Here is a 26,850-nt window from a genome sequence, read left to right as displayed (position 1 = left end):
TAATGCTCGAGTTTTCCACAAGAAAATATATGTCACGAGGCAACTTGTTAAGTGTGACAAGAAATACAGTGAAAGAAAAGCATATCAAGCTAGCGGTTTCCTGTTTCCGCGTCGAGTTGTTTGCCACACGACGCGGAAACTGAGGTAGCGCTTCATGGAATTTTAAGCAATAACAGAAAAGGAATCGTGCATTAAACTCTACAAGCATGCTCATCTTGGCTGCTTCTTTATAAATGTGATAGTAAAATGAAATATGAGATCATCACCTGGATTAGTTAAAAGTGGAAAAAAATTAATGGAATTACTTATTTGTTATCCAAAAATTTATTTTGTGATTTTTTACAATTGTTTAACATTTATTCAAACATAATATTTTTGCCTTTGACTGCTTATTTTTCAGTTACTGCAACTGCATTTGCAACTGTAGGGTCACTTTTTTCCGGAGAGCTACGTGCTTAAGTACATGTAAAAAAAAAACTGGAGCATCCTGTGGCATAGAAAAGCAGTTGATGCCGTCGTGAACATAGGTCGCAGAGCAGGTCGCTGCTTCGTGACTGGTCGAAAGTCACATAATGGCAAGACGATGTTTCTTTCCGCCTAAGTATATCATCTAGGTTACATCTACTCGTTTTGAAAGTCAAATGCAAGTCTTTGCATCAAGCGTCGATCCTTTGGAGGTCCTCTTGTGTTTCACGACAAGTTACTGGCGATTGTGCTTCCCTGTACACTGGAGGATCATCTGCGAGGAGGCTCGGAGTGCTTCCGACGTTACCCTCCAGATAATTCCTTGGGATAAACCTAGCTGCTAATTTCACATTTGACGGTATATCGTCGTCAGAAACGACGTGCAGGGTGTAATCTACTAGGAGGTCCTTAAACAGATCCCCAAACTGGTATAGTTAGCATGGTTTTTTTGAGGTAAACTGTCTTGCACATTTGCTGCTGGTGGCAAAGGATGAGAACGAAACGATACTAGAACACAATCTACTCCGCTCTAATGGCTCCAAATGGGCGACAGAAGTAAACGATATACGACAGGTGGACCGTTATCAACACTGCTACATGTTCACAGCAAAATGAAACACTTCCTTGTGACGAACAGTGTAGTATATTTTTCTCTGTCGATACACATATTCTTACATTGTAAGTTTCTTCCTCCAAAAGGTAGACCACGGCTAGCGCCACCCAGCTGACGCGCCTCATTGAACGCGACCACTGAGGCAAAAGCGCTGCGGAACAGAAATCTCTCGTAGTTTTGACATCTACATAGCCCACTGCTGAGAGAATTGCAAAATTATTCTCATCGAAACTTACGAGGGGTCCATTAAGTATTGTAACACATTTCTTTTCTGAAAGGAAGTTGGTTTTATTCAGGATTCCAATACACCATATTAATCCCCACTCTTTTAGCTACAAAACCCTGGTTTTCAACATAATCTCCGTTGAAGGCGACGGCCTCGCCCCATTTTACGAGGAGGGATGCGCTCATGGTACCACTCCATTTGGTAGACGTCGGAGCCAACACCTTGCTGCATCGATTAGCTCCGCACCATCCACCTACTGCTTCCTGCAGACTGCATACTTCATTGTCCAAAACATAAGAAAGCCTTCAGGTGCGAGATGCGGGCTGAAGGGTGGACGAGGAAGAACAGTCCAGTGAAATATGGGAGTTACTCTCGTGCTTGTGTGGGGCCTAGCGTTGTCATGGAGATGGAGAAGGGTTGTCGTAGCGAGTCTGAATATTACAATCCCCAAATCCTCCAAAAATAAGCGAAAAATAGACCTATTCAAAAAAGCAGATAAAAATTCAGGTGACGCCTTCCTGAGAGGTAATCTCCACTCATTCCAAATTAATAATGTAAGTGTAGACCAGATGTAGCTTAAATTCAAAGAAATAGTATCGGCAGCAATTGAGAGATTTATACCAAATAAATCGACAAACGACGGAGCTGATCCTCCTTGGTACGCAAAACGGGTTAGAACACTGTTGCACAAACAACGAAACAAACATGCCAAATTTAAACAGACGCAAAACCCCCAAGATTGGCGATCTTTTACAGAAGCTCGAAAATTAGCGCAGACTTCAATGTGAGATGCCTATGACAGTTTCCACAGCAAAACGTTGTCTCGAAACATGGCAGAAAATCCACTGAGATTCTGGTCGTATGTGAAGTATGCTAGCGGCAAGAAACAATCAATGCCTTCTCTGCTCGATAGCAATGGAGATACCATCGAAGACAGTGCTGCCAAAGCAGAGTTACTAAACACAGCCTTCATAAAGCCTTCACAAAAGAAGACGAAGTAAATATTCCAGGATTCGAATCAAGAACAGCTACCAACATGAGTAACGCAGAAGTAAATATCCTCGGAGTAGTGAAGCAACTTAAATCACTTAATAAAAGCAAGTCTTCTGGTCCAGACTGTATACCAACTAGGTTCCTTTCGGAGTATGCTGATGCATTAGCTCCATACTTGACAATGATACACAACCGTTCTCTCGACGAAAGATCCGTATCCAAAGACTGGGAAGTTGCACAGGTCACACCAATATCGAAGAAAGGTAGTAGGAGTAATCCACTAAATTACAGGCCTATATCGTTAAGGTCGATATGTAGCAGGATTTTAGAACATGTGTTGTATTCGGACATTATGAATTACCTCGAAGAAAACGGTCTACTGACACACAGTCAACATGGGTTTAGAAAACATCGTTCCTGTGAAACACAACTAGCTCTTTATTCACATGAAGTGCTGAGTGCTATTGACAAGGGATTTCAGATCGATTTCGTATTTCTGGATTTCCGAAAGGCTCTTGACACTGTACCACACAAGCAGCTCGTACTGAAATTGCGTGCTTATGGAATATCGTGTGATTGGATCTGTGATTTCCTGTCATAGAGGTCACATTGACGGAAAGTCATCGAGTAAAACAGAAGTGATTTCTGGCGATCCCCAAGGTAGTGTTATAGGCCCTTTGCTGTTCCTTATCTATATAAACGATTTGGGAGACAATCTCAGAAGCCGTTTTCGGTTGTTTGCAGATGACGCTGTCGTGTATCGACTAATAAAGTCATCAGAAGATCAAAACAAACTGCAAAATGATTTTAAAAAATATATGAATGGTGCGAAAAGTGGCAGTTGACCCTGACTAACGAAAAGTGAGAGGTCATCCATATGAGTGCTTAAAGGAACTCGTTGAACTTCGGTTACACGATAAACCAGTCTAATCTAAAAGCCGTAAATTCAACTAAATACCTAGGTGTTACAATACGAACAACTTAAATTGGAAGAGACACATAGAAAATGTTGGGGGGAAGGCTAACCAAAGACTGCGTTTTGTTGGCGGGACACTTAGAAAATGTAACAGACCTACTAAGGTGACTGCCTACGCTACGCTTTTCCGTCCTCTTTTAGATACTGCTGCTCGGTGTGGGATCCGTACCAGATAGGACTGGCGGAGTACATCGAAAAAGTTCAAAGAAAGGTAGCACGTTTTGTATTATGGCGAAATATGGGAGAGGGTGACACAGAAATGGTACAGGATTTGGGCTGGAAATCGTTAAAAGAAAGGCGTTTTTCGTTGTGAAGGAATCTTCTCACGAAATTCCAATCACCAACTTTCTCCTCCGAATGCGAAAATATTTTGTTGACACCGACCTACATAGGGAGGAACGATCACCACGATAAAATAAGGGATATCAGAGCTCGTAAGGAAATATATAGGTGTTCATTCTTTGCTCGCGCTATACGAGATTGGAATAATAGAGAATTGTGAAGGTTGTTCGATGAACTCTCTACCAGGCACTTATATGTGATTTGCAGAGTATCCATGTAGATGTAGATGTAGAAGTTCGGTTTGCGTTTTGGTGCCGACGAACACACTGAAGTTCTTTCGTCAGTTTTAAGAGGGTAGCACGATACAATTGAGAGTTGCACCATGAGAGCATCGAACAGGATAATACCTTCACATGGTCGTCGCCTAGGCTTTACGGGCCTCGGGTACGGCTCTGACCATTTTCTTCAGAGGAGAAGTGCTGTGTCGCCTCTCTATGGATTGCCGTTTTTTTTCCGGTTCGACGTGATGAACCTATGTTTCAACACCTGTAACGACGTTCGACAAAAAATTGACGGCAGCAACTTCGTAACGCGCAAGCAATTCCGCACATATGGCCCTTCGTTGCTTTTTAAGGTCTTCTGTTAGGCGGCAAGGAACCCGCCGGGCACACGCCTTTGAGTGGGCCAACCGGTGGATGAGTGTGTCAGCACTACCAACAGAGGCGTCCAGTTGTGCAGTGAGGTGTTTGATTGTGATCCGTCGGTCATCTCGAATGAGTGTGTTCGCATGTTCCAAGACTGCCAGAGTAATAGCTGTGTGCGGTTGGTGGCAAGCGGGAGATGGGACAGGTTGGCGCGACCTTGTCCCGATGATGACAGACGCCTCGCCCAACGACTCTCCGTGCTTTTGTTCACTGCCAGATATCTGCGATTCTCTGATTTTTTAGCTAAAAAAAACCTTCGTAACAGAAGACATTTTGATGGCTACGAATAGCGCCGCCACATGTCGGAACTTCATGAGACCACAGGGGCTGAATCGGAAATCTTTCGCGATGTTCCATAAAAAATTCCGCGTTTTTTCAAACGAAATTGGCCGACAAGAAGTGTGTTGCATTACTTACTCTACGCCCCTCCTAGTTCCTCGCAGTATGCACTATAAAACTATCATTGCTGTAGCTTTTACCGGCTTGTCGGAGTCGAAAACCTGCGGCCGAGCATTGTTTGACAACTGAAGTGATATGAGCGACAGGCATTCCGCTGGGATAGCGCGGCGAGGCTGCTGTTGAGGAGACATGAGAGAACAGGCGAGAACAACACAGAGGCGCGGGGGCAGAGTACTCGCGGCCTCGACGCGACTCCGCGATAAGCGCGTCCGTTCGCTTCCGGCCCCTCGAGATAAAAGCGGTTGCGCTCAGCTGCCTGCTAATGACCGACACCCTCCAGCGGGTGGCGCCGACACCGCGGAATACACGCCTCTTTTCGTCTAAGTGTGTTGTAGCACGCGTGTTTCTTTGTTTTCAAAACAGCATCGTTCCACAAAAAGTTGAGTGGGGACGTATGTTAAGTTGCAACACTTCCAGAGAAACGTTATATAAAGTCCAAAGTCTTCAAAGCAATGTACCTAATTTTGACACAGTTGTTAAGGATTGGCGCGCGGGATTAGGCGAGCGGTCTACGGCGCTGCAGTCATGGACTGTGCGGCTGGTCCCGGAGGAGGTTCGAGTCTTCCCTCAGGCAGGCGTGTGTGTATTTGTCCTTAGAATAATTTAGGTTAAGTAGTGTGTAAGCTTAGGGACTAATGACCTTAGCAGTTAACTCCCATAAGATTTCACACATATTTGAAAATTTCTTCTTGTTAAGGATTGTTGTGTGGATACACACAGACGTTTTCATGCTTGTCGCAGTTATAAATTTTTAATTATAAACGATTTTCCAGCAAGGTGAGTCCAAAAGTTACTGATTTTGAAAAATCTGTCAGAACGAAATTAACGTATTTTTTTGGACAAAGTTTGATATACCATTATTACAAATATCTGTTGAGCAGAATACTGGTGTCTTCTTGTGCCATATTTTTGCAGGTCTGCAAATTTCTGTGAAAAAGTAGTATGCCAAATCTAACGGCTTTCTTCTTACATAAATGCCTTACAATTGTAGTACATGGAAATTCCTTCCTCAGAATGTTTTACTATAGTATTGACTAATTACGTGCCGAATTAAAGTACTATAATCTCAGTGGTTTGTGAGGAAATGGCAAACAAAGTTGCCAAAATGTGAGTTACGGGAAACCTGAATGAAAGATTTGTATTAGGCCTTATCTGGTTGAACTAGCACAAACCATATGCACTCTGCTTTTCATCCTCAAGCAGTCTTTTCTTTAACTTTAACATCTCGAGATGCTTCCGTTGAATACATTCATGATGTGCTGCAGAAAAACCCTCATTCACGGTTCCGGAAGCTATACCATGCAGCAAACGGAACTCTAATAATTTCTTTTCACAATTTTGGTCGCTTTCGTATCCGTCCCCTCCTTATTAACGCGCAATAGTAAAAGCCATTGTTTCAAAAATAGTAGCAGTGGTGCAGCGTTTCAGAGACCATGTTCTGTGAAAGAAATTAAGAATGCGGTATTTCACGGCCGGTAATTATATACTCGGCCATTTTGGTTTCATGAGCCTTATTCCGTGACCGTGATCCATACGGGCCATGGCATTCAACGTGCAAAGCATTGACGTGATCTCCGAAGTGCTGCTGAAGGCTCAGAAACGCTTCGGCTTATGTATACGATACGTGTGCTTCAACGTGGTACACACGATCGCAACGCACTCCAGTGGCAATTCGCGGCGAGAACTACACAGCACACAACATTTCTCGAAACGGACAAGCAACTTGCAGCGCTCTCCAGTGGCAGTTTTCGTCTGTATCTGGTGCGCAAGTCACGCAGTTTGTTTACGACAATGGACGAACGTAAAATTCCTATATTACATTTATTAAAACGTACAAGACATGCTAGTCACGTTCTTACTGACGTGTACACAAATAAGAACTTACATATCCTCGAGCAAGTTGTAAGGCAAAAAGGTTGTTCCATGTCCAGTCAGTAATGAAATTAGCTCATTAAAGTTTCATTACAAATAGTGCAACGCAAATATACAAGTCTCCAACCTAAGAAGAAATATTATTTTATCAGTGTCATTTTTTCCTAAAACCTTGACTTCATTCCTACTAGGCCAGCCGCTGTGGCTGAGCGGTTCTAGGCGCTACAGTCTGGAACCGCGCTACCGCTACGGTCGGAGTTTCAAATCCTGCTTCGGACATGGATGTGTGTTCTGTCCTTAGATTAGTTATGTTTAAGTAGTTTTAAGTTCTAGGGGACTGGTAACCTCAGATGTTAAGTCCCATAGTGCTCAGAGCCATTTGAACCATTTGAGCCATTCCTACTAGATCAGTGTTTCTATCCAGTAGCAGAATCTTTACACTTGATAAAAGAGTGTGCAAGATACACTGCTCAGAAAAATTACGGGTACATGACTTTGAGCGTCTGCCACGCACCATTGAGCAATAAAGGAGGACTGGCTATGTTACCAAATTATAACACTATCTTTCACATATTAAGTACAGAACAAAATATCGTTGCATCCTCGTTCGTGTCTCACAAGCGTCGAAAACAAAATGAAAACAATCATTCACTCTGTCATTCTATTTTCATTTGACTCTGAGAGCTTCAATAACGCGTGTGCCCTGTGTGAGCGTTTATCATTGCGAGACACCTAGTGGCATGTTCCATGTACGTCTGTGGATGTGATCCTGAGGTATCCGCTCCCATTCTTCACTGAGAGTCTGTGATGGAGCAGAAAGACCACGGACACGACTGTCAACCATGACCCACATATGAGCGCTGGTGTTTGGGTCGGGGCTCACCGATGGTCACTCAATTACTTTAATACTCACGCTTCGCAAGACATCCATGGTAACGTCCGCTCCATCGGTCCTGGAATTCAGGGCCACCACCGTACGCAGTAACCACCGGATGGTTCAACACGATCTCTTCTATGTAATGTCTGGTGGTAACGTGGACCATAGACAACGCCGACCCTCTCCACAACATCACAGAACCTATGGCGAATCAGTCGATTTCGTGAATAACATTTGGCAGGTACTACTCACCACAGCTCTTCACACACAAACACTGCCATCACCTTGCATCAGAGAATAGCTGGACTCGTCTGTGAATAACACATTTCGCCAGTGATGAAGTTGCTAGTTGACATGGGCACAATAGATCTGAAGGCGAGCTGCAAGATTTTGTTTCAAACGGGGTATTCGAGCAGGATATCTACACTACTGGCCATTAAAATTGCTACACCAAGAAGAAATGTAGATGATTAACGGGTATTCATTGGACAAATATATTATACTAGAAGTAACATGTGATTACATTTTCACGCAATTTGGGTGCATAGATCCTGAGAAATCAGTACCCAGAACTACCACCTCTGGCCGTAATAACGGCCTTTATACGCCTGCGCATTGAGTCAAACAGACCTCGGATGGCGTGTACAGGTACAGCTGCCTATGCAGCTTCAACACAATACCTCAGTTCATCAAGAGTGGTGACTGGCGAATTGTGACGAGGCAGTTGCTCGGACACCATTGACCAGACGTTTTCAGTTGGTGAGAGATCTGGAGAATGTGCTGGCCAGGGCAGCAGTCGAACATTTTCTGTATCCAGAAAGGCCCGTACACGATCTGCAACATGCGGTCGTGCATTATCCTGCTGAAATGTAGGGTTTCGCAGGGATCGAATGAAGCAATGAAGGGTAGAGCCACGGGTCGTAACACATCTGAAATGTAACGTCCACTGTTCAAAGTACCGTCAATGCGAACAAGAGGTGACCGAGATGTGTAACCAATGGCACCCCATACCATCACGCCGGGTGATACGCCAGTATGGCGATGATGAATGCACGCTTTCAATGTTCACCGCGATGTCGCCAAACATGGATGCGAACATCATCATGCTGTAAACAGAACCTGGATTCATCCTAAGAAATCATGTTTTGCTATTCGTGCACGCAGGTTCGTCGTTGAGTACACCATCGCAGGTGCTCCTGTCTGTGATGGAGCATCAAGGGTAACCGCAGCCATGGTCTCCGACATTATTGTCCATGCTGCTGCAAACGTCGTCGAACTGTTCGTGAAAAAGGTTGTTGTCTTGCAAACGTCCCCATCTGTTGACTCAGGGATCGAGACGTGGCTGCACGATCCGTTACAGCCATTCGGATAAGATGCCTGTCATCTCGACTGCTAGTGATACGAGACCTTTGGGATCATGCACGGCGTTCCGTATTACCCTCCTGAACCCACCGATTCCATATTCTGCTAACAGTCATTGGATCTCGACCAACGAGAGCAGCAATGCGATACGGTAAACCGCAATCGCGATAGGCTACAATCCGACCTTTAGCAATGTCGGAAACGTAGTGGAACGCATTTCCCCTCCTTACACGAGGCATCACAACAACGTTTCACCAGGCAACGCCGGTGAACTGCTGTGTGTGTATGAGAAATCGGTTGGAAACTTTCCTCATGTCAGCACGTTGTAGGTGTCGCCACCGGCGCCAACCTTGTGTGAATGCTCTGACAAGCTAATCATTTGCATATCACCGCATCTTGTTCCTGTCGGTTACATTTCGCGTCTGTAGCACGTCATCTTCTTGGTGCAGCATTTATAATGGCCAGTAGTGTATTTCGTAGGGTCCATTCTCGTAACCTGTTCATTACCATTTGATCGGGCACAATGGTCCAATGGCCCTTCTGAGATCGTCTTGCAGTGCTGTAGCGGTATCAACGAGACGCTGGAACGTAGAGACGCCCAGATATCGGTCCTCAAGTGGCGTTCTAATGCATCGGCGACCTTCGCCAACTGACCTTGTGTACTGACTTGTCTACCCGTAACGTGTCCACAACCTATGGACGACACAAAGAGTGGCATTGGCATCTGCAGCAACATGACCGAAAGTCGATCCTTTTTGGATCAAACAGATCGACCTTGGAGCTTGCATTGCCTTAAGATGTTGCACTGCATGTGCTTGGTTGAATAAAACGTCCCCAAAAAAGACAACTGCCATCTGTGTCCCTCACTATAAAACACTGTGGTACCGGTACTTACTTCCTTGTGCCCTCACACCTAGCACTGTAATGCATAGCACAGACAATAGATGCCGAATGATTTTAATTGCCTACGTTGAAAGCGAAAATCTCGGGCCATGTAATAAGACACAAGGGCAGCCTGTATCAAATCAGATCTAAGACACCGGACGTTGATACATGTTTTTCCCTAATTCATTTGAATAGTGTATTACTGTAAGTGGTGCAAGCTCTCTTGTAGATGAAGCCAATCGAACAAACTCATTCTGAGAGGGAGCGTACTTATACTGCAATAACATCTAATATTACAGAACACGCTTCTATCAAATTAATAAGAAACTTTCAGAAAACGTGAAAGTGAATAAAAAATATTTAGAACTAACGAGACACGAAACAGCTAATACCACTTCGTAATTTCACAGCTCAGCGTCTCTACCCAGTACACTATGCTGACCTTCCAGAAGGTTCGACCATGTTTTGTGGATTACCGTCAGCTGAATGTTTCAGTCGCCGATATGTGATTAACAGACAATCATACCAAGAACAATGCATTTATGATGGATCTTCAGTGTGCCGTTGGTTGCCTTGAAATGGAATGCTTTCATAACAAACAAGTTACTTTACGAAAATTCTTTAGCTACCAACATGATGTTTCCTGTTATTTTATTACAACAAATCGTGGAAATAGTGACGCATTTTTGAGGGATGCCCAGACTGCTGGCACCTTGAAATGACATTTATTCATAGGATGTTAGTTATAACATAAAACCTACCAAATAAGGACTTCAACTGAAATCCAGTATGACATCTCCCAACACTCTTCTGATAAGAGAGATGGCTTCCACGTGACTTAGGTGTCGTTCTTCCATCTCACTGGTCTACATTCAAATTCATGTTCAGAATATCTGACATGATTTATTGTGCTCTGCACATTCAAAAGAAAATCCGCAGTCTGCTTTTTCCACACTTCGACGTTACAAACTCAGCACTCTAATCGTTGGTATTCGAATGCACAGTCCATGTGAGGACTGCTTAAGACAGGTTTCTGTGCCTAAAGTTTGGTCTCCTTCTGTGAAAGACATCTACAAGAGCTACAGTTATTTAATTTTAAAATCTCAGAAAGGAGGCGCTGACAAACTGTTTCGACAGTGTCGCTTGCAGAGATTGTTGGGAAGAAAGATGTGGGAATATTAAATTAAAGGAGAATCGTTTATGGACACATAGTGGATCGACTGTTAAAGCTGAAGAAAAGACGTAGGTGTTTTTATTGGTGATAACGGATGCTTGACAAAAAAAAAGTTGCTAGTTGCACAGACGAAAGGTACGAAAAGTTGCAGAAATGAGAACAGCGGGAAAAGTTACATCAGGATTGAAGGTCAGGTGGCAGATGAAGGAATTCTGCTACCTAGGCAGTAAAATAACCAACGACGGACGAAACAAGGAGGACATCAAAAGCAGACTAGCAATAGCAAAAAGGGCATTCCTGGCCAAGATAAGTCTACTAGTATCAAACATAGGTCTTAAGTTCAAGAAGAAATTTCTGAGAATGTACGTCTGGCGTACAGCGTTGTATGGCAGTAAAACATGGACTGTGGGAAAAGCGGAACGGAAGAGAATCGAAGCATTTGAAATGTGGTGCTACAGACGAATGTTGAGAATTAGGTGGACTGATAAGGTAACGAATGAGGAAGTTCTGCGTAGAATCGGAGACAAAAGCAATATGTGGAAAACACTGACAAGTAGAAGAGGCAGAATGATAGGACATCTGTTAAGGGATCAGGGAATGCATTCCATGGTACTAGAGGGAGCTGTAGAGGGCAAAAACCGTATAGGAAGGTAGAGATTGGAGTTCAAGAGCAAATAATTGAGGGCAAAGGTTTTAAGTGCTACTGTGAAATGAAGAGGTTGTCAAGGAGGGGAATTGGTAATTGGTGGAGAGCGTCATCAAACCAGTCAGAAGACTGATTACCAAATAAAAAAAAAAGGTCATTCCTTTCACCTCTAGCAGTACCTGCAATGTGAAAACTGCCACACTGCACTAGATTCAGAGTCCACGTTAAACTGTAGATCTCCCTGTAATTAACTTGGTGGGTATTTCAACATCGGAGAAAGAGAAGCGCATACCAAGAGCTGTGAGGACGAGGCGTGAGTCGTGCTTGGGTAGCTCTGTTGGTAGAGCACTTGCCCGCGAAAGACAAAGGTCCCGAGTTCGTGTCTCGGTCCGACACACAGTTTTTCACGATAAAGGATGACAGCCATAAACAGTTGCAGGATAAAAATTTATTAAAATTTCTTGACCAAGGTTTCGGTACATATAAATATACCTTCATCAGAAGTAAAAAATCTGAAATTACATCTCCATTACATGATGTAATTTCAGATTTTTTACTTCTGATGAAGGTATATTTATATGTACCGAAACCTTGGTCAAGAAATTTTAATAAATTTTTTTCCTGCAACTGTTTATGGCCGTCATCCTTTATCGTGAAGAATTTCAACAGTTGCTGTTGCAGCCATGTTTAAAATCTTGACACACAGTTTTAATCTGCCAGGAAGTTTCATATCAGCGCACACTCCGCTGTAGAGTGAAAATCTCATTCTGGAAGGGCATACCACTTCCAATGAGATCACCCCCAGTACCGAAATGTGGTCTTCAAACCAACCTTCGGTTCATGAAAGCTTTACCTATATGCTACCCAAATCCGAGCTTGTGATCCGCCTCTAAGAAACTTGTCTTCAAGAAGATGTTAAATCTAAATTCCAGTCTTTTTCAAAATTAAAGCCAACAAAGTGAGTCAGCATCCTTGCTCAGTGACAACAACGGTACCCGACAGACCACCGAAGTTAAGCGCTGTCGGGCTTGGCTATCACTTGTGTGGATGAGCGTCCAAGTCTGCCGAGCGCTGTTGGCAAGCGGGAAGCACCCAGTACTTGATCGAGAAGTAGTGGTTCCAGTCAAGAAAACTGACAACGGCAAGAGGGCGACGTGCATACCACATGCCCTCTATCTCCGCATCTCGTGACGCCTATCGCCTGAGGATGACGGGGCGGTCTGTCGGTACCGTTGGGCCTTCCGAAGCCTGTCCTGGCGCAGAGACAAGAGTAACAAAGTGACGTCACACTGATACACTTTGATCGGGTAGTTACAGATCCTTCTTTTGCTCCCTGTACCGTACAAAAGTGCCCGCTGAACAACGTGAGAGGTTGGTGGCGGCGTTGCTTATAATCTTACCCACCTCCCCGCCACGAATCCTACTTCAGCGGAAAATTCTGTGGCCCCTCGCGCTCGCGTCACTCAGAAGCACTCGACAGGCAGGAGCTTTGATGTGGACGAGACGTCAGAAATCGCGGCACACCTCTCGCACGCCATTTCCCCCCCACAAGGGGCTCTCCACGCGGCCGCCAGTGCAGGCCAGGAGCACCTGGGCGCACCTCGGCCCCGGGCGCTGCCTTAATGACGTCCTCGAGCCGCAGCAAGTGGTCGGCCGGCGCCGGGCCCGCGGGGCGCAACCCCTTCTCGCGCGGTTGCAGGCGCCGCCGCCAGACAGCGCCACCCGCCGCGGTAGTGGCGCGGCGTCGCGACGCCTGTTTCAGCTGCCAGCCGCCGTACCGCCTGCCCTTAATTGCGAATTCCTCTGCGACGCCCCTGATCACCCTCGTGGTGCAACTGGCAACGCTTTCGGACGTCCCTCGCACACCAGCTGCCGACACAAATCGCTTCCAGAGCTCTTTCCCATAACAACGAGCACCCATAACCTCATGGACCTATTACTTTTCTAGTTAAATCTGCTAAATATTGCAGTACTTTTTTCACATATATACGTTGCGAGGTGCCGGGGCTAGCAGTGTATTTAACACTAAATTCTTCTAGAATCTTCATATGTAAATGATGCTCTAAGCCCCCCTTTACTAACTCCGACTTTTGCTGTTGCACATGGATTAAGAAGAAACGCGAACTGACTGTAATCGACCCTGCAAGTGGAGTAGAAAAGAGTTTGGCACCTGAAATAATTTAATTTGATAGAAATTAATTAAATAAAGGAAAGTTTCATTAACGTAGTGAGAAATGAAAGGGTTGCTTTACTGATCCACACAATGAAAGTTCTGTCCAAAAATAACAATGTGATTTATTATGACCAAACTCAAAATAATGAACAAAACACATGAAACATTTACAATAAGTCAAATTGGATACTCAAATAAATGCTGTGAAGGTGAAGTTGGCCACAAAGTAGATTGTGACACTTATCACGAAGTGGTATGTGGAGCCAATTCCTTGCAACTCAAATCTTAAGAGAAACACCCAGCCAACCCAACATTAATTGCTGCTACAGTATGGTTCAAATGGCTCTGAGCACTATGGGACTTAACATCTTAGGTCATCAGTCTCCTAGAACTTAGAACTACTTAAACCTAACTAATCTAAGGACATCACACACATCCATGCCCGAGGCAGGATTCGAACCTGCGACCGTAGCAGTCCCGCGGTTCCAGACTGCAGCGCCTAGAACCGCACGACCACTGCGGCCGGCGCTGCTACAGTAGTGAGAACTCAGACAATGAACACCCAAGACAGAACAATGTTAGAAAAGACGAACAGGCGCGCTCTGCTGAGCTTTGATTATCACCTAGCAAAATTCCCTAATCTGCTGGTGCTGCGGACGTACATTACCAAGCTGTCTTCTTAACTGCAAGAACACGATCTGGCGTACCGGAGGCGATGGCTGGTTGCTTCGACGTCCCGTCGTGGTGATGATAATGTCGCAACTATAGCCCGAATCAAATTATCCTGGTCTGGTTGTTCCAGACTAAAGACTTCCTAGCAATACAAATGCGCCTCTGAGGGAGACAAAGAGGGCCCACCACACAATCACTGATGGTACAGTGATTGATTTTAACAAGCGAAGTCACACAGTATCTCCGATATAGTCAACTTTAGCCAAAACTGCTCAAGACAGATAACATAGGCCGCTTGTACACAGAACGCTCAATTGACAACTGTACTCGGAAAGTTACGTTGAAGTCGAAATTTCAGCAACTTCATCAAACAGTCACAATTAAACAAAAGTATATTAGACAGCCAACGGAAGGCAGGCTGTCCAGAGCAGCGAGAGCTCAGTCTTGTAAGCTACTCCGACCGGAAGGCGAGAGCCGACCCTCTCAAGAGCACCCGTACAAGCCGAACACAGAACATTCCCGCCCCCACGACAATGGCCGTCGTTAAACGTTCCAATCAGCAACTCGAAAACCGGCGGAAAATTCCACTCTATTGACAACTCAGTACTAGTCCACCAATGGAGATACTTGGCGCCAATTTCTGCGCCGATTTTGCTATGTCACAGAGCTATCCCGTGAGCAAGCCAATAACAGTTATGATTTTGGAGAAAACGCGGGAATTTGCCCGCCAAGACTGCCTGGGAACACAAGTCATTCCCACACCTGGCTGGTAGCCCGCAAGAAAGTGTTTTCACTAAGTTTCTGCCAAGAAACGGAATCTCTAGCGTGGCCACTCCGTCAGGCCCCGGTGGGCGCGTCGCCGCCGCTCTTATGACAATGTCGGCATCTGGAAAGCATCCACACGACTCCCTCACACCCGTCGGCTTAACCCTTTCAAAATCAGCAGAGCCCGCCTGTCACCGGACCACCCAGGTGACTAGAGACGCTTCGTGGGAAGTCCGCATGTGAAGGAATAGCAACTTTTCACCACATGCAATTAGAGAGGAAAATCGAATTACTCAGAGTAAGATAGAAATATGAGAGGGGGCTCATGCCATCTCTCAATGTATTAAGTAAAGGTTATAGATCGCAGAATACAGTATCACCCAGGTGATACGTTCAGCGTTGTACAAGAACCAACACTGGGGAGTAGGCTCCAATCGCCACGGCCCGTTACTCGGACTTCGGTAGGTCGCGTACCGGTTTTAATTGAACTATATTAGAACAAATAAGCCCTCGGTCACAAATATTAAGTCAAAATTGACCAGGTTTCGACGCTACTATGAGCGTCGTCTTCAGAATTAAAGTAACTGTTCTAAAACATAATAGGTATATAAGACATTAATAAACTGAAGTGGGTACTGACTGGAAAGAGATGCAGTACTTACAAGTCACGCTCGAAAAAAAATTTAAGCCGGAAAGGCGACAACATGAAAAGTTGTAAATAAGATAAGATGGTGAGCGCTAAGGGCTGCTCGTACCTGAGTGAACACGGGTTGCAACAAAACTCTTATTTACAACTTTTCATGACGTCGCCTTTCTGGCTTAAATTATGTGACTTGTAAGTTCTGCATCTCTTTCCAGTCAATACAAACTTCAGTTTATTAATGTCTTATATACCTATTATGTTTTGGAGAGAAGTCTGAGAAAATCATTGCGCCATTGAGCAAATGATGCTGCACCTACTGACTAACTGAGATACTTTCGCTGGTAGTTGCAGTCTGTACCTGACGGCCAGGATGATGAATGGTTTCATCTGTGGAGTGTTGCAATCGCTGACCAATCGACGATGGGGTTCTAAGTATCGTCATCAGTTACATCAACAGCCTGTGCAGGCAAAACAGGAGTGTCAGGGAATCAAGAACACCTGCCAACATGAGTAACTGGCCCGGTCCATATTGTATACCAGTTAGGTTCCTTTCAGATTATGCTGATGCATCAGCTCCATACTTAACAATCATATAGAACCGCTCCCTCGACGATAAATCTGTGCCGCGCGGGATTAGCCGAGCGGTCTGGGGCGCTGCAGTCATGGACTGTGCGGCTGGTCCAGCCGGAGGTTCGAGTCCTCCCTCGGGCATGGGTGTGTCTGTTTGTCCTTAGGATAATTTAGGTTAAGTAGTGTGTAAACGTAGGGACTGAAGACCTTCGCAGTGAAGTCCCATAAGATTTCACACGCATTTGAACGCGTTTTTGACAAATCTGTAGCCAAGGTCTTGAAAGTTGCACAGGTCACACAAATATTCAAGGAAGGCAATAGGAGCAATTCACTAAAGTACAGACCTGTATATGATTAAAGTCGATATTCAACAGGGTATTGGAACACACAAAGTGTTCAAACATTATAAATTACCTCGAAGAGAACGGTCTGTTGACTCACAGTCAACTGGGATTTAGAAAACGTCGTTCTTGTAAAACACAAGTAGTTCTTTACCCACACGAATTGTTGATAGCTATCGACAGTGGATTTCAAACCGATTCCGTATTTCTAGATTTCCAGACGACTCTTCGCACCGTGCCTCATATGCGGCATGTAATCAAATTGCATGCTTATGGAATATTATCTGAGTTATGCGACAGGATTCGTGATTTCCTGTCAGAGAAGTCGCACTTCGCAGTAGTTGACGGTAAGTCATCGAATAAAACAAAAATGGTTTCTGGAGTTCCATAAGGTAGTGTTACACGCTCGCTGCTGTTCCCTTTTACACTACTGGCCATTAAAATTGCTACAACTGACATGTGATTACATTTTCCCGTAATTTGGGTGCATATATCCTGAAAAAGCAGTAGCCAGAACAACCACCTATGGCCGTAATAAAGGCCTTGATACGCCTGGGCATTGAGTCAAACAGAGCTTGGATGGCGTGTGCAGGTACAGATGCCCATGCAGCTTCAACACGATACCACAGTTCATCAAGAGTAGTGACTGGCGTATTGTGAGGAGCCAGTTGTTCGGCCACCATTGGCCAGACGTTTTCAATTGGTGAGAGATCTGGAGAATGTGCTGGCCAGGGCAGCAGTCGAACATTTTCCGAATCTAGAAAGGTCCGTACAGGACCTGCAACATGCGGTCGTTCATTATCCTGCTGAAATGTAGGGTTTCGCAGGGATCGAATGAGATGTAGAGCCACGGGTCGTAACACATCTGAAATGTAACGTCCACTGTTCAAAGTGCCGTCAATGCGAACAAGAGGTGACCGAGACGTGTAACCAATGGCACCCCATACCTTCACGCCGGGTGATACGCCGTTATGGCGATGACGAATACACGCTTCCAATGTGCGTTCACTATGATGTCGCTTAACACGGTTGCAACCTTTATGATGCTGTAAACAGAACTTGGATTCTTCCGAAAAAATGACGTATTGCCATTCGTGCACCCAGGTTCGTCGTTGAGTACACCATCGCAGGCGCTCCTGTCTGTGATGCAGCGTCAAGGGTAACCGCAGCCATGGTCTCCGAGCTCCGAGCTGATAGTCCATGCTGCTGCAAACGCCGTCGAACTGTTCTTGCAGATGGTTGTTGTCTTGCAAACGTCCCCATCTGTTGACTCAGGGATCGAGACGTGGTTGCACGATCCGTTACAGCCATGCAGATAAGATGCCTGTCATCTCGACTGCTAGTGATACGAGGCCGTTGGGATCCAGCACGGTGTCCCGTATCACCCTCCTGAACCCACCGATTCTATATTCTGCTAACAGTCATTGGATCTCGACCAACGCGAGCAGCAATGTCGCGATACGATAAACCGCAATCGCGATAGGCTACAATCCGACGTTTATCAAAGTCGGAAACGTGATGGTAGGCATTTCTCCTTCTTACACGAGGCATCACAACAACGTTTCACCAGGCAACGCCAGTCAACTGCGGTTTGTGTGTGAGAAATCGGTTGGAAACTTTCCTCATGTCGGCACGTTGTAGGTGCCAACCTTGTGTGAATGCTGTGAAAAGCTAATCATCTGTATATCACAGCTTCTTCTTCCTGTCGGTTAAATTTCGCATTTGTAGCACGTCATGTTCGTGGTGTAGCAATTTTGATGGTCAGTAGTGTATACATAACGGTTGAGGAGACAATCTGAGCTGCCGCCTTGGTTGTTTGCAGATGATACTGTTATTTATCACCTAGTTAAGTCATCAGGAGATCAAAAAAATTTCAAAACGATTTAGATAATTCCGTATCGTGCCAAAATTGGCAATTGATCATAAATAATGAAAAATGTGAGGACATCCACATGAGTGCTAAAATGAATCTTTTAAACTTCGGTTACTCGATATATTAATCAAATCTAAAGGTCGTAAATTCAACTAAGTACCTAGGAATTAGAGTTTTGAACAATTTAAATTGAAAACGAACCAGAGACTCTATTTTCTTGGTAGAACATTTAGAAGATGCAACAGATCTACTAAAGAGACTGCTACAACGTGCTTGTCCGTCCTCGTTTGGAGTACTGCTGCTCGGTGTGGAATTCTTACCAAATGGGGTTAAAGGATTACATCGAGAAAGTTCAAAGAAGGAGAGCACGATTCGCATTAATGAGTAATAGAGAGAGTGTGTCACTAAGATGATAGAGGACTTGGGGTGAACATAATTAAAGTAGGTGTTTCTTGCTGTGGCGGGATATTCTCACAAAATTTCAATCACCAACCTCCTCCTCAGAGCTCGCATGGAAAAATGAAGGCGCGCATTTTTTCCCGCACGCTGTTCTAGAGTGCAGTAATAGAGAATTATTGTGAAGGTGGTTCGGTGAAGCCACTGCCAGGCACTTAAGTTTGACTTGCATAGTAGCTAAGTAGTTGTAGTTGTAGATACAGATGTGCAGTGTGTAGTTATTGCAACACGAATTACTAGACCGAACATTTTTCAGCAAATACTAGCTTAATGTTAGATATGTGAACAGTATACTGTAACCCTTTATCAGATGGCTAACACTAACGAAAAGACAGGACAATACAAGACGACACAGTATTATAAAAGTTTTCAATCATAGAAACTGTCCTGTCATCAAAGACAAACACATTGGCGATGAACTTGAGGGGAAAAATATTTGCACCCACTACGTGCCAAACCATCACGAACAATGTGATTTATAAACCATGACTTAACGCTAGCACATCGCGTGATTTTACTGCCATTTTCATGTGTATGTCACTTCAATGTGGGTATCTCTCGAAAATGGTCTTTTAAACCTAAACATGTTGTATAACTAACAAGGGGAGGCCGCCAATTGTGAAATTCAGATTCGATTCATACTGCTCATAATAAAAGCTCATGGCCAGAGGTGTAATGTGGCAAAGCACCAAGATGCACTTCTCAGCCGTTGTCGAGAAAATCGACAGTTAAAATAAACCGTTGTGGTGAAATACTCTCTACGATTAATATTTTTCTACAGCGTCGTGGCGCAGCGGTAAGCTCTCGGATTCGAAATCCGAAGGTCACCCGATTGAATCTCGCGCCATGCTACATTTTTGTATTTGTTTTTTGTAATTAAAATATATGTATATTCACACACACACACACACACACACACACACACACACATATATATATATATATATATATATATATATATATATATATAAAATTCCCGGCAATCAGTTGCAACAATTATGCATATAATAAGTTGTTGAAAGTCGTTTGTCGTGGAAAAACTGGCAACTTCGAACATCATTATGTTTTCCGCAAACAAAGTTGTATTTCACAAATTTTATTAATTGTCTTCATAATGTTAACCACGTATAGTTAACGGAAGACGTAGAAACGATATTCCGAAACGAATACGTATAGCGTTAGTCAAACGTTCGAACTAGAATAGAAACCCCACGAACACAAATTTGCTGTGGCAGGTATGAAATATAAACTCCGTTACTCGCTCGTTACACTTGAAGGACAGATGTTGAATGGGCCGAAACGAGCCGCCGCATAACAGCGTAGTTGCCTGCTAACTTCCAAAGAAGGTAGATGCGGCCCTAGCGCAAGTTATAACATCGTCGAAAATCAGTGCGGACGTGAGAGCTTTGGCACACCCAGTTAAACAAACGGAAAAATGGAGGCGGTACAATTGGAGAGCGATCCGCCTTCACCAACATGCATAAGCAATTCATTAATAGTATATATATATATATATATATATATATATATATATATATATATATATATATGAATTACAAAAAACTAATAATAAAAAAATGTTGCATGGCGCGAGATTCGATCCGGCGACCTTCGGATTACGAACCCGAGCGCTTACCTCTGCGCCACGACGCTGTAGAAAATTGTTAATCGTAGAGAGTATTTCACCGAACGGTTTATTTTGACTGTCGATTTTCTCGACAACGGCTGAGAAGTGCATCTTGGTGCTTTGCCACATTGCACCTCTGGCCATGAGCTTTTATTATGCGCAGTATGAATCGAATCTGAATTTCACAATTGGCGGCCTGCCCTTGTAAGAAGAGATTTTACTGAATATACTGCCTAAGTGGAGAAATGTCGCTTTCATGCAACAGATGTATGACTGTACTGTACACATGAAGAAGATATACAAAAGACGGTATTTACTTATTTAGACAAATTAAAACCAAGAGATATGACGGGTAGTTGATGTTCCCTTCATAAACTGGGAATAGAATTGCCAAACACAAGTTCAGCGTTGCTAAAAACAGCTACTGCTAGCCATCAGTGGTCACTCATAAAGAAATTGTGTCTGGCAGTCGCTCCGTTGAGTACTATATCCACACAGAAATGTGCAATTGAACAGGCGATACCTGTACATTGTGCACACACATTCCACGCTCTGCCCAGACGCCACAGCCGCGCGGGGTAGCTGCTCGGTCCGGGGCGGCAACAGTTTGCGCGGGTACCCCCGTCCGAAGTTCGAGTCCTCTTTCGGACATGGGTGTGTGTTGACCTTAGCGTAAGTTAGTTTAAGTTAGATAAGTAGTGTATAAGCCTAGGGACCGAGGACCTCAGCAGTTTGGCCCCATAGGAACTTCTCACAAATTTCCACATTTCCGAACGCAATAAAAACTCCGTGTTGTCTTCAGCGAATGTAAACAAACAACGTAAAAAACCAGTCCATTCGCTGAATAATGTACATGGTGGAGCCTCTACACCGTGATTTTTCTTTGTATTTTGTGTTTCTGTGTAATTAGTACATGTAATATTGCAAGGAGAGAGAACCTCTTTGAACAACCGGTATCAAGAAGAATAATGTTGCCTTATAATAAATGTTGTGTTTCTTGCATCTTCCCTGTGGGTGATTTTCGTGCAGTGAGCAAGACTTGTGTGTTGCAGACGCCTCGTGCTGCTCTGACGTCAGCGGATCCTGCAGGACGGCGTGCGAGCAGGTGAGTCCGTCAGCTCTCCTACCTCTATCACAGCACGGCAGCAGATGCTCAGCTTATCGTAGAATGACATACATTTAATATACTTGCTGCATATAATGATGACAAACTTCGTTATTTCGTCTCGAAAGCGATAATCTACGGGCAAACAGGACCGAAAAGTTTCAAATAAAAAGCATGACGCGGAGTTATCCATTGCTATTGAAACGTCCCCTTTGAGAAATTAATGAATTACTATTCTGATAAACCTCTTACATTATTTGACTCTCAAAAAGCTGAGCAGAACTGAACGTACTCAGACATTTCGCTCTTTACCTATTCTGATCAACACTAAACTGACACACAATATTTTTAGCGCAACGCAATCTGACTCTCAATAACAAAAGAATGGCCCTGACTAACATTAACCTGTACGTTTCACAAATCACTTACCTCACAAAAATCTTCGTTACTCGAACTACTGCAATACAGCGAGCGCCACTACTGCCAGCTAAATAAAAGATTCATACTACTGAACGCACTAACTACTGATAGGCATAGTTAACAAATGAAAGATTTTGATAGAGAACAAACAATGTATTTACCTTAATAGTGTTGCCATATCAGTTCATGACATCCAGTCTTACAAATTTACTGTCTCTGATGGACACACGTCCAGATCATCCGCTCTCAAAACTCCGCCATCTCTCTCCCCACATTCACCACTGCTGGCGGCTCACCTCCAACTGCGCAACGCTACGCGCTGTTAACATCCAACTGCCCGACACTACAATAGCAAACAACAATGCAAACCAGCCACAGACTGCACACAGTGATTTTCATACAGAGCGCTACGTGGCGTTACCAATAAAAAAAAAACCTAAACAGCATACTTACACTATCAATGAAAGTTATGCCAGCAGTGAATGAATGAATAGTTTTTTTTCTGTCTATTCCCGGTCTTGGTGGGAGCTAGGACCTCCCGTTATATCAATCTATTTCTAACCCTTCTCTAACCAACGAAATACGGTAGGTGAAGCAGAAACTGACTGAGGGTACTGAAGATAATGGTTGGCGCACCCCTTCCCCTCACGCTTGTGGCCTCACAGTTTAAAATAAATATCATAGCGTCACAAACGGTCATCTCACACCAATAAAAGTAATCAAAATAGTGTAATAATATGTATTCGATGCCTCTGAATAGATATAGCCTATGCACTTTATTAATAAGAAATACTGCAAGTATCAGACAAAAAAGGGAGCTTTTTTGTAACAGGTAGTCAGAAACGAGACATATTCTGACAAACACTGTGTAAAAGTACTTATATACGTATGTCAGAGAACATCATTCTCAGTAGCTCTGTTGGGATGGCAATTATTTCTAAATAAACCTCCGCAATCCAGAAAGTATTTAGCACTTCTAGGACGAATACCTCTTATAGTCTAGAGAAGTACGTTGTAGACAATATATCTTTTAGGATTTTCAGAACTTTATGCGTGAGGTTTGTGGAAGGGTCATAACTGCTGCGTTTTTTTTACTGGAGGTTAGGTCCTTAAAAAGCCATATTCCTATCTTTTCAACAATGGGTACATTAAAACTACGTCGACATGCTTCTATTGAATACATTCATGATGTACTGCTGAAAACCACTCTCTCACGGTTTTGAAAAGTCGAAAAAACCGCAACAGTCAGTTTGTAAAATAGATAACTTGTAGATGGTTGAGTGGTTGGTGCTGACTTGGCTCTCAGTTTTTTGACAACATTCAGATAATATGAGTAACAGAATTAATAGATAAATACTACTTTCAGGTTGGTTGTGAAAGAGTTGAGGGAAAAGCATTTCAGCATATGCTTTCGTATGTGCAGAAATAACAATAAAAATCCAGATACCTAATTATAACACTGACGAAGCCAAAAATGTGTTTCAAGCTAGTTTAAATTTTTCGTGCCTCAAGGGGTGACTATTAACTAGCGCCTGGGTCTGTGAACATCAGTAGAGTAACGTGCAGGTAAAAAGGCGATTAGGGCACTGGGAGGGGGGTTGCGACGCACAGTAGCAAGAGACTGCAGCAGCCATCACTGACTGTGGGGTGCGGCAGGCGCGATGGTGTAAAAGGTAAAGGGCGCACATGGAAACCGAAAGGCCGCGAAATCGAATCCCGGTCAGCAAGTAATATATTAGTGTGCCTTTAATCTAGCCTTGTGTTCTCAGAGATGTGAAGATTTGCCAACAAGGACATGTTGTTCAGATTCTTCACTCTATGCTCCTCTCCGCAGTTAGGATTACTGTGGTTTGTGAGGGATAGGCAGGTCCCGAAATGGTGACCAATAGAATTACTTGCACCAGGCCGCTCAAACGCACGGAATTATTATGTTTGTGTAGCGGGTCCTTTGGTGTACGTGTAGAATATTTGGTTTGGATTTTCATGTTAGTTTAGGTATGGAGGGAAAATCTTGACAGTGTGTTATAAAACGACATAAATTTTTCCAGGAAGTGTCAGAAACGGAAAAAGCTGCCTGTTGTCACGCTTAACACAGCCTTAACCATTGAAAAAAAAATGGCTAGACAGCACGGTGTGGGACAAAGTGGACAGACTGGCGACACCGCAAACTACACCCCGTCCCTTTCTGCAGAGAAGGTACCACGCAACCACCATATTACTTCGACACCAATATGTTGTTGTTGTGGTCTTCAGTCCTGAGACTGATTTGATGCAGCTCTCCATGCTACTCTATCCTGTGCAAGCTTCTTCAACTCCCAGTACTTACTGCAACCTACATCCATCTGAATCTGCTTAGTGTATTCATCTCTTGGTCTTCCTCTACGATTTTTACCCTCCACGCTGCCCTGAAATGCTAAATTTGTGATCCCTTGATGCCTCAGAACATGTCCTACCAACCGGTGCCTTCTTCTTGTCAAGTTGTGCCACAAACTCCTCTTCTCCCCAATTCTATTCATTACTTCATAATTAGTTATGTGATCTACCCACCTAATCTTCAACATACTTCTGTAGCACCACATTTCGAAAGCTTCTATTCTCTTCATGTCCAAACTAGTTATTGTCCACGTTTCACTTCCATACATGGCTACACTCCATACAAATACTTTCAGAAACGACTTCCTGGCACTTAAATCTATACTCGATGTTAACTCCTTTCTCTTCTTGAGAAACGCTTTCCCTGCCATTGCGAGTCTACATTTTATATCCTCTCTACTTCTACCATCATCAATTATTTTGCTCCCCAAATAGCAAAACTCCTTTACTACTTTAAGTGTCTCATTTCCTAATCTAATTCCCTCAGCAACTCCCGACGTAATTCGACTACATTCCATTATCCTTGTTTTGCTTTGATTGATGTTCATCTTATATCCTCCTTTCGAGACACTACTCATTCCATTCAACTGCTCTTCCAAGTCCTTTGCTGTCTCTGACATAATTACAATGTCATCGGCGGACCTCAAAGTTTTTATTTCTTCACCTTGGATTTTAATACCTCCTCCGAATTTTTCATTTGTTTCCTTCATTGCTTGCTCAATATACAGATTGAATAACATCGGGGATAGGCTACAACCCTGTCTCACTCCCTTCCCAACCACTGCTTCCCTTTCGTACCCCTCGACTCTTGTAACTGCCATCTGGTTTCTGTAAAAATTGTAAATAGCCTTTCGCTCCCTATATTTTACCCCTGCCACCTTCAGAATTTGAAAGAGAGTATTCCAGTCAACATTGTCAAAAGCTTTCTCTAAGTCTGCAAATGCTAGAAACTTAGGTTTGCCTTTCCTTAATCTTTCTTCTAAGATAAGTCGTAGGGTCAGTATTGCCTCACGTGTTCCAACATTTCTACGGAATCCAAACTGATCTTCCCGTTACTGTAGATCAATGGACGCAATATGTTTAAGAACATGCGTCGTTGTCTTTAAAAATGCAGTATTTTCACAATTTCTAATTGCCACCATGGGTCAAAGATCTCAGGGGTTTAATTACAAAAGCAGCGCCTGTTGGAGGTTTCCCGCACCTGGTGATAATGGCACCGGTACGGATCACGGCACATAAGCCGTCGGTTCGGCACGGAGGTTTTGCGGCAGCGGTGCCGCTGAGATACGATTAGCGAAGGCTGAAGCTCGTAAACGAGAGCCAGGTCGCAGTGGGACTGCTGGCCCTCGTGTCTCCGCTAACGCCGCAATAAAACGAGAGCAGCGGGCAGCCAGTTAGAGATAAGGCGGACGCTCGTGTCGGTGCTGGTGTTGGTGCTGGGGTGGGGGGGGGTGGGGGGGCAGGGCGCATCAAGTGCTGCGTTCCCACCGCCGGTATTAATGGAGCGTTTTTTACTGGAGATAGCGCGCGGTGCCGCGCCGGCTGGAATGCGACGCTGGAGGCGCGAGGCGAGGCGACAACTCCAGCAGCGGCCCGACGCGGCCCGTGGGTCGCAGCAGACTCACAGCGGCGGGTTGACATCACCGTGCCCACCTCAACCACCGGCAGAGGACGGTCGGTCTGGAGTGCGCTCTTTCTGTACCGTAGTGACGTAATCCCTGTACAGGGTGGTCCACTGATCGTGACCGCGCCAAATATCTCACGAAATGAGCGTCAAACGAAAAAACTACAAAGAACGAAACTCGTCTAGCTTGAAGGTGTAAATCAAATGGCTCTGAGCACTATGGGACTTAACTTTTCAGGTCATCAGTGCCCTAGAACTTAGAACTACTTAAACCTAACTAACCTAAGAACATCACACACATCCATGCCCGAGGCAGGATTCGAATTTGCGACCGTAGCGGTTGCGCGGTTCCAGACTGTAGCGCCTAGAATCGCTCGGTCACTCCGACCGGCTAGCTTGAAGGGGGAAACCAGATGGCGCTATGGTTGGCCCGCTAGATGGCGCTGCCATAGGTCAAACGGAAATCAACTGCGTTTTTTTAAAATAGGAACTCATATTTTTTATTACATATTCGTCTAGTACGTAAATAAATATGAATGTTTTAGTTGGACCACTTATTTCCCTTCGTGATAGATGACGCTGTAATAGTCACAAACAAGTGGCTCAAAATTTTAGACGAACAGTTGGTAACAGGTAGGTTTTTTAAATTAAAATACAGAACGTAGGTACGTTTG

At 44.2% G+C, this 26,850-nt stretch overlaps 1 protein-coding gene across 1 annotated transcript in view; it reads left to right on the top strand.

Annotated features, from left to right (window-relative positions):
* Positions 1 to 26,850, top strand: part of LOC126234828 (reversion-inducing cysteine-rich protein with Kazal motifs) — a 383,413-nt gene that overhangs the window by 90,700 nt on the left and 265,863 nt on the right. The window contains exon 2 of the mRNA XM_049943570.1: positions 21,707 to 21,759. Coding sequence (XP_049799527.1) covers positions 21,707 to 21,759 — 53 coding nt within the window. The remainder of the gene's footprint in view (positions 1 to 21,706; positions 21,760 to 26,850) is intronic.

The sequence above is a fragment of the Schistocerca nitens genome, chromosome 2, assembly GCF_023898315.1.
Source record: "Schistocerca nitens isolate TAMUIC-IGC-003100 chromosome 2, iqSchNite1.1, whole genome shotgun sequence".
NCBI classification, from domain to species: domain Eukaryota; kingdom Metazoa; phylum Arthropoda; class Insecta; order Orthoptera; family Acrididae; genus Schistocerca; species Schistocerca nitens.
This window is presented reverse-complemented; position numbering and strand designations above follow the sequence as displayed.